At 35.8% G+C, this 12,312-nt stretch overlaps 1 protein-coding gene across 4 annotated transcripts in view; it reads right to left on the bottom strand.

The window, feature by feature from the left end:
* Nucleotides 1-2,657: 2,657 nt before the first annotated feature.
* The window catches only part of ADAMTS6 (ADAM metallopeptidase with thrombospondin type 1 motif 6), a 151,110-nt gene continuing 141,455 nt past the window's right edge, over nt 2,658-12,312 (bottom strand). For all 4 annotated transcript variants that reach the window (XM_052670410.1, XM_052670409.1, XM_052670412.1 and 1 more), the window contains 3 exons: nt 10,664-10,840; nt 9,256-9,412; nt 2,658-3,347 (listed from right to left, as the gene is read on the bottom strand). In XM_052670410.1, coding sequence (XP_052526370.1) covers nt 3,238-3,347; nt 9,256-9,412; nt 10,664-10,840 — 444 coding nt within the window. In that variant the 3' untranslated portion in view covers nt 2,658-3,237. The remainder of the gene's footprint in view (nt 3,348-9,255; nt 9,413-10,663; nt 10,841-12,312) is intronic.

Below are 12,312 nucleotides of genomic sequence, written 5' to 3'. Positions count from 1 at the left end.
TGGAATTTCACTGCATCAAGTGTTACAATATTTTTGTTTTCATTAAAAGCAGAAGATTGCATGTACAACAAGTGTTAAGAAACATGACAATAAATTAGAATATAATTTACAAAAAGCAAAAAATAATAATAATAAAGTAACAGTGTACCACATTAATACTGAGTATAAAATAATAAGCAACTAATCACAATAATACAAAGGTAATTTCAGTCTGTATTATTAAGGATATCTATGTAACATTCACTCCATTACAAAGTTCCTAACAAAATGGCCTATTTTGGGGTGTACACACCTTAAGGGGTTAATCTGTAGATTTTTCTTTGTTTTGATCTTCTTCATCTGATAGAATTGCTCAGTGAAAGTACTGGAACCAGACTGATTTCTGTATTTAATGTTCTACTATTTGATTCTAGGCCTGTCATATTTATAGCCTGTACAAATAGTCCCATTGTCACTATTTAGGAATATAACACTATTTAGCTTAGATTACATAGTTGGCTACAGCGTAGCAGCAGCAATGAACTGTGCTGTGGAAACCAATTATTTTTTTTTTTTTAATTTGTCTGAAGTGTTGCTTAGTTTGTAAATCCACATACATTCTGTTTTGTTCCCTTTAACAATACAATGCAATGTTGCTCCAGGGAGTTCTTTAAATTCCAGCCTCAGAGCTGTTACATTGAGTAAACATGGGACTCCCTAGTGTTCTAGCACCAGTAAGAGAGCAAAATGTGTCTTTGGAAACACTCCTTACCATATTCATGTCTTAGGTGAGGTAAAAAATATATATATAAAAAGCCCTTTTCTTGTTAACTGAAAAGACACATTATCTGATAAACACAATCATGCCCTGGAGAAAACCGGACCCTGATACAGAGAGGCCTTTTGCTTAGAGAATGCCATAGCAATGCCTTTCCCTTTTATTGTATTTTGACTTAACCAGGGCATGCTAGCACCAAGGTGTTTTGTCAAAAGAATGTAGAAAATTGATTCATTTAACTGAGAAGGACTACAAACTGCCCCTGATCCATATGTGCAACTCCCAAGGCTGTTTACTGGTGTCAGTTTTAACAGGAGTTGTTTACATAGTGATGAGAGCAGCAGGTAAGCATACATGAATAAAGGCAAGCCAACTGAAAATGAGTTCCACTGGTCACAGGCATAACAAAATGAAAATACTGGCAAGAGGTAGCAGATGACAAAATTTTCGTGGTAATGAATATGTGGATTACACAAAACCCCACTGAGAGATTGTCAGTATATTAGGGGGATTTCATGGTATGAGTTCTCTTAATAGTATCTACTTCTCCATGTTAATTCACATTAGTAAATACTGTGCAACACTTTTGGCTTGTTATTGGTAAAATACACTGATACACTTCAATCTCGTCATATTCTGAAATTATTTTTCACTGAAAAGTGTACTTGTTTTTAAAAAGTGCTATTTGAGTTAGAATTTGTAACACGTTATTGTTCATTTTATTTTAATTGCACTACAACAAAGGAGACATAGTTGGACACAAAAAGCACATTCATCAAGTACCTGCTGCAAACTGCAAGTGTTCAAGTACAACATATTAATATAAACTAGTACCCACTTTTTTTATCTCCTTGTTGAGTCTGTAACTGAGAAGTGAAGGGAAGAAGAATATGACTGACATTTTGCTTTTCTAATGGTAGATTCTTGAATATGAACTGCCTAAGTAGTTTGGTTTCACATTTAAAAATGTAAGGTAAATGGTGAGTATTAAAATTATGTTTACACGAAGTGGATTATGGCAGCAGAATAGTTGAAATAGTTAAAATCATATGGAATCTAGCTACTAATCCAGAGACAGGACTTTCTTCCAGTCTCATACTGAAAGCTGCCTCAAGCTTTAAATATGATCCAGCTTGAAATGTGTACTTGGCCATTCAGGTCAAGGTGGCCAGACTTATTTCTAGCCACCCCTTTTCCAGTGTGCCTTACCCCTAATAGCCTGGCATGTACCCCAGCTCAAGCACATTCCTGACTTCTCATTTTAACAGAATCTATATATCCCCACAAGTCTTTGGTTGTAACTTTGTCGACTATGATATGGTCTCCTGAACAGCAGACTCACATATTCTTCCTCATAAACAAATACCCTTCCATTACATATCAAAGAAGGGAACATCTGGAATCCATTTAACTTTCAGTTTTGCAAAAGATCGTTGTTATTACACAGTAGGCTTATCTTTCACACTGATACTTCTTGGTCTTGGAGAATCAAAAATAACATACAAAACAGATCTGGATGCCCACTAAATTGTTTCCTCTTTGTGGATAGTGATGTAAACAAAAGTGCACTGGAGTCAAAGTCTTACATTCTAAGCAAGCTGTACAGTAGTAGTGAAAGAGTTGGCAATACAGTCTTCACTACTATTGGAGTCTGCCTCCCCCATGGAATTGAAATATGTTCCCTTTTAGTGGACACCTTGGTTTTGCTCGTACAAAGGTTATAAAACTGCAACACAGATTTCATTTCATTTCATAGCATACTTGTACTTTATGCACCACTGCAATAACTGTTGCACCTTTTAAAATAAAATCCCTCATGGTTGTTCTACTGAGTATAGCTTTATATGTGGTTCACAGCAGTGTTCAGGAAATACGGATTACTCCAAAGGGAATTAGATGGAATGAGGGAAAAAATATGTGTTTTTTTTTTTTTTAAATTTCTGCTCCTTAAATAACATTTCCAAACTCATTCTATAATTTAAATTGTGGTGCTGTGTCACGAGATAAAATAGTTTTCATTTTTAAGCTATGACTTAACATTTTTTTGATTCTTCTTTACTTCCATAGTAGACCAAGTCATAACAGCTACATTTTAAACAGTTTTAAATACAAATGGATTCAGTGTCATCGCTAAGTCCATAATAAAAATTATTTTAATGGTCCAAGGAGGTAAACAGACTATTGGATTGAGTCAAAAGAACACAAATGTTCCACAGTAAGCTATTCTATATGTGTTATGCGGATCTTTCCAATTTGGCATGCCCTCCTTATACTGTGTCCAGCACTTTGGATGAATAAATCCCACTTCACAGAAGTTAAAATAATATTGAAATCCTGTCAGCTGGGGCTGACCAGTGGTTACGTTTTCCACAGGGTAATGCATTTCCAAGGACGTCAATCTTATTCCGCTGTGTGGCTCTCTTCAATAGACACTCTTCCACAATGATAATAACAAGGCACATTCTCATGCTTTCTGTGGGTCAGTGTCCTTGGCAGGTCTTGCAGCACATCTGTCTGAAGTATGCACGACTGCAGAACTTGAACTTCAGCACCAGTGGGCAATATGCCACTTTGTTCACATCTTTGCACTCTAATAATTAAAGGCATTAAAGATTAAAAAAAAAAAATTAGAAATAAAGAAAATTTGATCTTTAACACATTCCTGCTCTATCCATCCACCCTGCTATACTTTTCCTTATCCACTGCAGTACACAAACCACGTATTTTACAAAGCCATAAAAACATTTGCAGGGCTTCTCTCCCAGGCATTTAGAAGTGTGCCCACTTTGTCTTGAAAGAATTACCATTTACTGGGATAAATGACCATCCTAGGCAGGTAGGAAATATGAGTCATTCTTCTCACAATACTTTTACAGCTTCTTTCTCAGGAGTTACTTTATTCATCCATCAGAGGTTATCCAAACTCTAACATGACTTGCAATATTTGGTACCATGCCTGTGAATTTGTAAGAAGCCTTGAAACATTGTACGCATAGCCGTGAGCAGGGATGGGGAAAGCAAAGAGTGTTATAAATAATGGCACAAACAGCATGAGTTCAGTGACTTGACTGAATTTTGGATTATACTCTAGGCTTGGTTCCACACATCCACACTTTCTTTTACACAGAAGTCATTTTAAGGCCTATAATAGATGAGTAAGAGTTTTTTTAAATACTTGCATTTTTCCTGTAAACTGGGATTACTGCCTCTGCAGCTACAGTGGCAGGTAACTTTCCCAGGAAGAGAAGAAGAATTCTGTTTACCACATGGAAGAAGGATTCCTGCATTTCCATCTATACAAGTGATATATAAAGTGACTTGTCACATTACATTACATGAACAGAGCTAGAATATACCATGCTTCTCCATTGGCCCGATTTCCTTTCTGTAGAAAGAAGGTGGTAATAGGGAATAGAATGTTTTGGTCTATGTCCAGTGCTTACTCTGATATAGCTGGAGATATGGCTGAATCTGAGAGTTCCTTTGTACACTCAGGTTATACAGCTGTTGTTGCTACTGCAATCTACTGCAAATTTGCACTACAATGAAGTAAATGTTGTGGTAGAAGTCTGTGATAGGATTTGTATCTCCAGTTAAAAGCATTTGCATATTGTCTTCCAGACTGACTTCAGCAAGGAGCTTTGCTTCACAGGCAAGAAGATGGAAGAGATGTATGAGAAAAAGCAAAACCCACAAATTAAAATTGCAAAAATGATGTGGGAAGAATGAAATTAGATGAATTTATCAGAAAATAATTTATCTCAAAAAAATGCTGTAATGTTGCATTTGATACTGGTTACCTCTTGCAACATTTCTCGAATTACAACAGCTATGAATACATAGAATCATAGAATTGCTCAGGTTGGAAAAGACCTTAAAGATGAATAAAAAGGAGAGGGCCTAGCAGTATTTTAACCATTTTCATATTTTGTACTGATTTGGTATCTAGAAGTGAAGACTGGTGGTCCAGGATTCTGTTCTTACAAGGCCTAGCAGAACAAAAGCCCTTGATTCCCAGGTGTCTGCAAGCAAAGTATGAAAAAGACAACATCCAGTCACACCAAATACGTAGGAAGACCAAAAAGTAATAGTGAAAGAAACCCAATCAGGATGTACAATCCTTCAGTTATTCCTATATTTTTTCCTTCTACGTACACATTTCACATCCTAAAAAGACAGTGTTAAGATGAGAATTTTTAGTATTTGAACCTAGGAAAACCTAAGTGAGTCTGAACTTAAGGGAACATACTGAATGGTATTTCTTATCATGGCAATATCCATGCTTTTAGCTAGGCAAGTAGAGGCATGAAATGATTTAAATTTTCATTTTACTAACACAGATACAGTATTTTCACTTAACTGTTTTGCTATTCTATATTTTAGTAATTTTAATTCTCACTTTGAGAGTTGGATGTTGGGAGAAAAAAAAATTGCAGGTAGCTGGTTGAGGTACAGATATATTTCTCTATCAGCGACTGCAGCCACTCACTGTTTTATTTTGAAACTTCTTCCCAAAAGAGGACAAATATATTTCAGAAATATTTGAGTCCCCATGTTTATGAAGACTGAGAATATGAGAGAGACAGATCGTAAATTATAAACAAAGCAAGGAATAAAAAGATTTGCTTGATCTTGATGACATATAAAAGTTCATAAAATCTTAACACCAATCTCATACACATTGCTTTTAGTTAAACACAGGTAAAGCTGCTAATTGCATTTTTGCTAAAAGTAGGATTTGGAATTATCCTGCTTCATATTTCTTTAAATTTTTCTTCTTCTTGACTAATCTGAACACTGTTCGGCCACTGTCATTTGGACAAAAGTAAGGCAATACCCTGGGAGGTACCCACAGCTTGTGTTTTAAAAATCAGTTTTGAAATAGATACAGTGGGTGACAAAGTAACCTATTTTTCACTGTTGCTCAATGAAAGAGGATCAGCAAAATCTTCTTTGTTACTAGTAACAATACTGTTAGTAAATTGCAGTAAACTACATACATTAATGTTTTCTTTCCCAAATGCTGTGGTCAGATCAGACAATATTGTAATACCATGTGTCCCATTAAAGTAATAAAAGCACAGCATGTCACTGTGCCTTCTAAACTAGAGAGATCATAAAGGCATACTACAGAAAATACAAGGGAACTGAAATAACATAAAATTAGATTATACTGTTTATTAGGTAAAGCTTCAGGTGACCTTCAGCAGTCTAGATTCAGCAGACTTAAAAAATAAAATCATTCTGAATAGGCTTAAAATCGTGTTATATGCTGCCTGTAGAGCATGTAATGCTACAACGTTTGCTTCAAAATGTTGGCTACAATATTTTAAATCTCCAACGAAGACTTTAGTGAAAAAAAAGTTAAAGGAGATGTTTATTGTCACAAGATAGATCCTCATTTTATTTTACTAATACCATATCCCTACAATTTTTACTATTATTTACGGGAATGACCTGTACTTTCCCCAAGAAGGTGCTCCCAAGCTGGACCAAAATTAACAATATTCAGTGGAGCAACTTAAGCTTCCTGAAAAATATGTACGTTCTTATCTTGAGTTAGCGCAACCATGAAACCACAAGTTTTTAGACAGGAAAGTAATCCCCTCAGCTGCAAACTACTGATCAAGTGTTCTTTTTAACAGTGGTACCCAAAGCACAAGGCAGTGCTAGTGGATAGCATTTGAACACAGGCTGTATGTGCAAACAGATATGCTCTGCTACGTAGATGCACCCCCAAGGGGCAGAACTTTCTTTCCCTGAAGCTCAAAACACAGGTACAAAGTAGACAACCCATTGTACCTGAAGAGAAGCAGAAGCGTACATAAAGGCATAGAATGTCCTTCTCACTGAATCACAGAATGGCCTGGGTTCAAAAGGACCTCAAAGCACATCAAGTTTCAACTCCTTGCTGTGGGCAGGGTCACCAACCACCAGACCAGGCTGTCCAGAGCCACATCCAGCCTGGCACTGAATGCCTCCAGGGATGGGGCATCCACAACCTCCTTGGGCGACCTGTTCCAGTGCGTCACCATGCTCTGAGTGAAAAACTTCCTCCTGATATCTAACCTAAATCTCTTCTGTCTTAGTTTAAAACCATTCCTCCTTGCTATTGCTATCCACCCATGTAAACAATGATTCCCCCTCCTGTTTATATGCTGCCTTCAAATACTGGAAGGCCACAATGAGGTCTTCCCCAGAGCCTTCACTTCTCCAAGCTAAACAAGCCCAGTCCCCTCAGCCTTTCTTCATAGTAGAGGTGCTCCAGCCTTCTGTTCATCTTAGTGGCCCTGCTCTAGACCCGCTCCAAGAGCTCCACATCCTTCCTGTACTGGGGCCCCAGGCCTGGACGCAGTACTGCAGATGGGGCCTCACAAGAGCCGAGTAGAGGGGGACAACCACCTCCCTCTGTCTGCTGGCCACCCCTTTTTTAATGCAGCCCAGAACACAGTTGGCCTTCCGGGGTGCAAGCACACACTGCTGGCTCATGTCCAGCTTCTCGTCCACCAGGACCCCCAGGTATTTCTGCACACGGCATTTCCATAAATATCATTGGCAAGGAAATATCAGAACTCAAATACTTCTTGCTTAAATCATGATCAATTCATCATATTAAAGGGAAGAAAAAAAAAACTAAAAAGAAAAAACAAACAAAAAAAAACAACCAAAAACAAACACTGCTGAAACTGGTGGAAAATGAAATATGAAGATACACTACGTACATTGAAACTCTCCATCTTTCTAGAAGACCAGCTTTTATTTTGAAAAGATCTGAGATCCATTGTTGTCTTTTGGATTAGTCAGTTCTTGAAATCTTAAAAGCCTTCTATCATTTCTATTATGCATAAAAAAAAGTGCTTCAGTGTCTAACAGGTGAGACCTTACTAAAAGAAGAGATGTCAGCTTCTCTTTTGTCTAAGAATTTTTAAGACCAAATGTATATGCAAAAAATGTGCAATACCTGCATACTGCTTTGCAAATACAGTAGCTCAAAAATGTTAATAAATTAGGATATATACTTAAAATGCTTGCAAAAATATTTTAAAAATAACTTGAAAACACTTTGTCATATTTTGGAATAAGGCACTCTTGGTAGTTCATGGATTGCAGCTGGGTTCTTTTGAATTTTTAAGTTCTTAAGTGAATTTTGAGACTGCATTTACTTGAGTCACTTAACCACTTACAGATAATCAGTAGCTTCCAGTAAATACCATAAACATGAAACAAAATCAAGACGCAAAGTGGCAGTGTGACTGTTAAGAACATATGTATTTGACAACATTGTGTTGTATCTTCTTAATTCCTCCTAGATTTTATTACCTCAAGTAAAGTACTGTACTAACAAGGCTGTATGGCTGTTAGTATGGAACTGGACAACTTAAACTGCAGGCCAAAGAGCAGAAGTCCATCTGGAACACCACAAATCCCAGATCTTTTCCAGTGAAGGAGCAGGTCCCTGAAAAACACTACTGCCTACAACCTTGTTTTGTATAGTTACCCTGCAAAGCTCCACTTTAAAGTCTATGAACACCCAAAGTCCATACACAGACACAGAAACTGTCTGATGGCATCCATCTTAGGACATCAGTGTATTTTCCCAACAAATAAAAAAATTACTAATGTAATGACAATAAATTATATGCACTCTTCATCTTGAAATTAAGAGGAGATCAAGCCTTAATCATGCCCTCATAAAAGTACTTTCCTTACTTTGGAAAAGAGATGCTATCTATGGCTAGAAATAAAATAATAGCCTTTGAGTTTTGTAGGATAGAAAGTTTCCTAGACTGATACTAATTGTCTAAAGATTACTTAAGAGTACATCATAAAAATGGAAATTAAAGTAATCAAGAACAAATCCATTATGAAGACGTATTTCAAATGATAACAGGAGATGATAAGCCTCAGAATTATAAATTAACATTCTCATAGACAATCATCAGTGCATTTCTGGTAAGATTTTTGTATGCTTTGTTTCATCTAAATATCTCAATTTCACTGACTGTTTTATGGATCAAGGAAATTCAAAATTAAAATTAGAATAAACTGAAAAGTCAAAGTATTCATACAGAATTGTAGCACCATGTAGCATTAAATCTATAGTCCCAGTTTTTCAACGACTGTGCAATTACTACTTTTCATTATGCTAATCACTGATAGAGTAGGTACAAACTCAGTGGACTAAGAAGTATGTCACCCTCCCCTGTTTTTTATGCATATTTCCATTGAAACAATAAGGAGACTGGAAAATAAATGGTACAAAAGTACAGTATTTTGTCTGTGGCTATATATGTAGCTTGCTTATTTTTAAACTATGCTTAGCTTCTCATTGACTTCACCTTGGAACAACAATAACTAACCAGAAAATAATTGCAAAAAAATTAAGTCATAGACTAGCCAATGATACAAGTAGATTTTTATTAATAAAAAAATACAGTAGTATTGATCAACTTACTTCATTCTTCCCAGATTAAACTATACTCCGATAGTAAACTTACCTTCTGTGTTGGAAATGGGAGTACTGTCACATCTACTTTCACACTGTTGCATTGATGGAGGTCTGTGTGTTTCTGAACACTCACTGGATGCTTGTCCGGTGTACGAGAGGCACTGCACTGTTCGCATCTGTTGCCCAAGACCACACTGTGCAGAACACTGAAGATAAAATATACATGAAAGTGAAACGATGTGGATCCATTTTTTAAAATATAAAACAAGATAAATGAAAGTAATCAGGAACAGTACACATTCACAAAGTTTATAAAGGCATCTGGAGAGATTTGGTCGATACAGAAAACAAAATAAAATATTTATGATTTTTCTATTTAACAAAATAAGCATGCTATGTCTCTCAAAGAAAATAAAACAATCCAATCAGCTTACAAAACAGGTCAGAGTTGAGGTAGGAACACACAGTTTACGTTATTTCACATATCACATTAGAGCTTAACTGCATATTTTCAAGAGAGAAAGCGTTTACTTTAGAACAAAGAGAAATAAAATAAAGGACAACAAGAATTCAAATCTGCTAAACGACATTTTTAAGCACAAAGGCAAGTATCTTTCAAATAGAAATACTTTGTGGTTTCAATACTTTTTAAATTTCGATAATTAAATGGTCTTTTTCCAAGACTTACATAAATTTATGAAAAATAAGTGTCTGGACAAGCAGCATGAAAGAAAATATGGACTGCAAATTAATTTGACTGTAATAAGACAGATGACTGTCCCCTGGTTAGTTAGGCTAAATTATTTTCATTACTGGCTCTTATTCATTTATTTTCTCTACAGAGAAGAAACTTAAAAAGTACGAATTTATTATTTAATAGGTCACTGATCACAAGTAAGATGCAAAAAGAAAGAAATTCAGTATATCTTGTTTAGAAACACCACATAACTGGCAGCAAAATTCAGTCTGACCTGTAACAACTTATACCTTCAATAATTAAGTATATTTTACGTAAGATCATAAAGCTTTTTTTCTTTTGCCTGCTATATATCCTTCTGTACACACTATACGAATATTGGAAATGGCTTTGTATTTCCATCAAATTTCTCAAACTAAATTCTACGTGTTTTAAAAATACAGAAACTTGAAATATTGCTGTATCATAAACTCCATGTTCATAAAACACAGAACTGTAGTAAGAACTGGTTTATTTACAAAAAACACATACAGAAACTCATCCAGTAGAAATTGAATTACTACCAATAATCCTTTATAGTTCAGCAAACTATTACCTAGCATCATATTTCAATGTGAGACAAACAGGAAAAGTTTTTATTTCAGTCATGGAAACTACTTCTTATTCATTTTCAGAAACATCTTTATCCTTAGAAGGTGATAGACTGATGGATAACATGTAGGAGATTAATGGTGATAAATATCTGTATGGAGTATCTCACCTGTCCCCAGTCTCCAGTAACCCAGCGAGGAGGAGGACAACGACCTAAACTACAGCGGATGCGGACTGGAGGTTTGCTCTCCTCTTGGCACTGAGCAGCTGGAAAAGTTTTTAAAAGATCGCTGCTTTTGCACAGAACAATTCGATGTTTAAATCCAGGGCCACATTTTGGTGTGCACTGAAAAAATATTGGTATAAACATACAGTGAATATTCCAGTAAAATGTCAGTATATGTGTCTGAAATGTTATTAAGGAAAAATAGTAGAATATATTTACGTTCATACAACTGAACTGCTATTTTCTCAGGATGGTAGTTTTAAAATGCTTAGAAACAAACAAGCTGGCTGATGACTGCTGTATAAAGTTAAAGCTTTTATGTGTTATAACTTGATAAAAGTAGATTTTCTTTTTTATTTATGCAACTGTATTATTATTTGATTCATATATGAAAATGTTTAGGTTAGTTTCAAGAGAAGCTCTGCTGCAAAGTAAGAAGGTTTGCCACATGTAATGTTATGAGACAAACTTGAGTAAAACTCCCAGTTCCACTTCTGTTTTTTTACACAAATTTTATGTACCCTAAATCTCTACTAGAAGCCTAACAGAAGGCAGAGAAGGAAGATCTATTACGTCTGGCTGAAATGTAGAAATAATTAAATATTTATACTAAGTAGAGAATAAAAGTGAATGATAATGAATATGTCAGATCTTCAGTGTCATAATCATGATTCGATTGTTCTAGTCCAAATTCCATGGAATACTGCATTTATTTTTTCCCAGAAATATTCATGAAATATAAAAACATTAAAGCAAGGACTAGAAGAAAACATCCTTTCCTAGCTGAGAAGGACTTCAACCTTAACTACATCAGTGTGCTTAAAAATCACTTGTATTCAATTTCCTCTTCATGGTTACTATGAATTCCATGAAACACCAATAGGAGAGAGAAGGCTGACACAACCTGCATTTCAAGAGCAGTCTACAGACTGATGATCAGCCTATTTTGTGAAAACAACACGTGACAGACAGACTTGAAACTTAAGAGTTGCACAAAGCTGTGCTCTGAGTGTCACATTCTAAAACTTGAAATACTATAAAAATGCAAACTACCATCTAGCACAGCTGACTCTTACAAATGCCTTCCAAATTGAAGCCTCTGAAGAAGATATATAGGAAAGTGTCTACCATGTCAATCACTTTGTGGCTTTGGGAAGAGGTGGGCATGCAGTTTCTCCTGTGTGTCAAGACAGGCAAAAAAGCAGAACATCTGATAATCAGTAAAATGAATGTCAAAATCCAAAGTGTCTATAGAGTTTCATAATCTCAAGAAAATGGTAGCAAACAAACAAAACTTTGAAGATCAGCGCTTGAATTTAGGTGCACCAATTTTCTAGTCTCATTTGAAGTGCCTCTAAAAATTCTAATAAGTGAGACAGACTACACCTTATACCCAAAAATGAAAGTGAAGTATGAAAACAGGTTGCCCACAATAATACACACATGTAGCACAGCTACATGTCTCCAAAGCAAGTGGAAGACAAAGTACCCATACAAAAACCAGAAAATATTGTACCCCACCACAGCAGGGTTGCAGAATTTCTGACTTGTGGAAGCCATGACTAACTGTAACACGGATGCAAAGAAAATGT

The sequence above is a fragment of the Tympanuchus pallidicinctus genome, unplaced genomic scaffold (assembly GCF_026119805.1).
Source record: "Tympanuchus pallidicinctus isolate F22 unplaced genomic scaffold, pur_lepc_1.0 scaffold9, whole genome shotgun sequence".
Classification (NCBI taxonomy): Eukaryota; Metazoa; Chordata; class Aves; order Galliformes; family Phasianidae; genus Tympanuchus; species Tympanuchus pallidicinctus.
The sequence above is the reverse complement of the archived record's forward strand: the minus strand, read 5'-3'. Positions and strand labels throughout refer to the sequence as shown.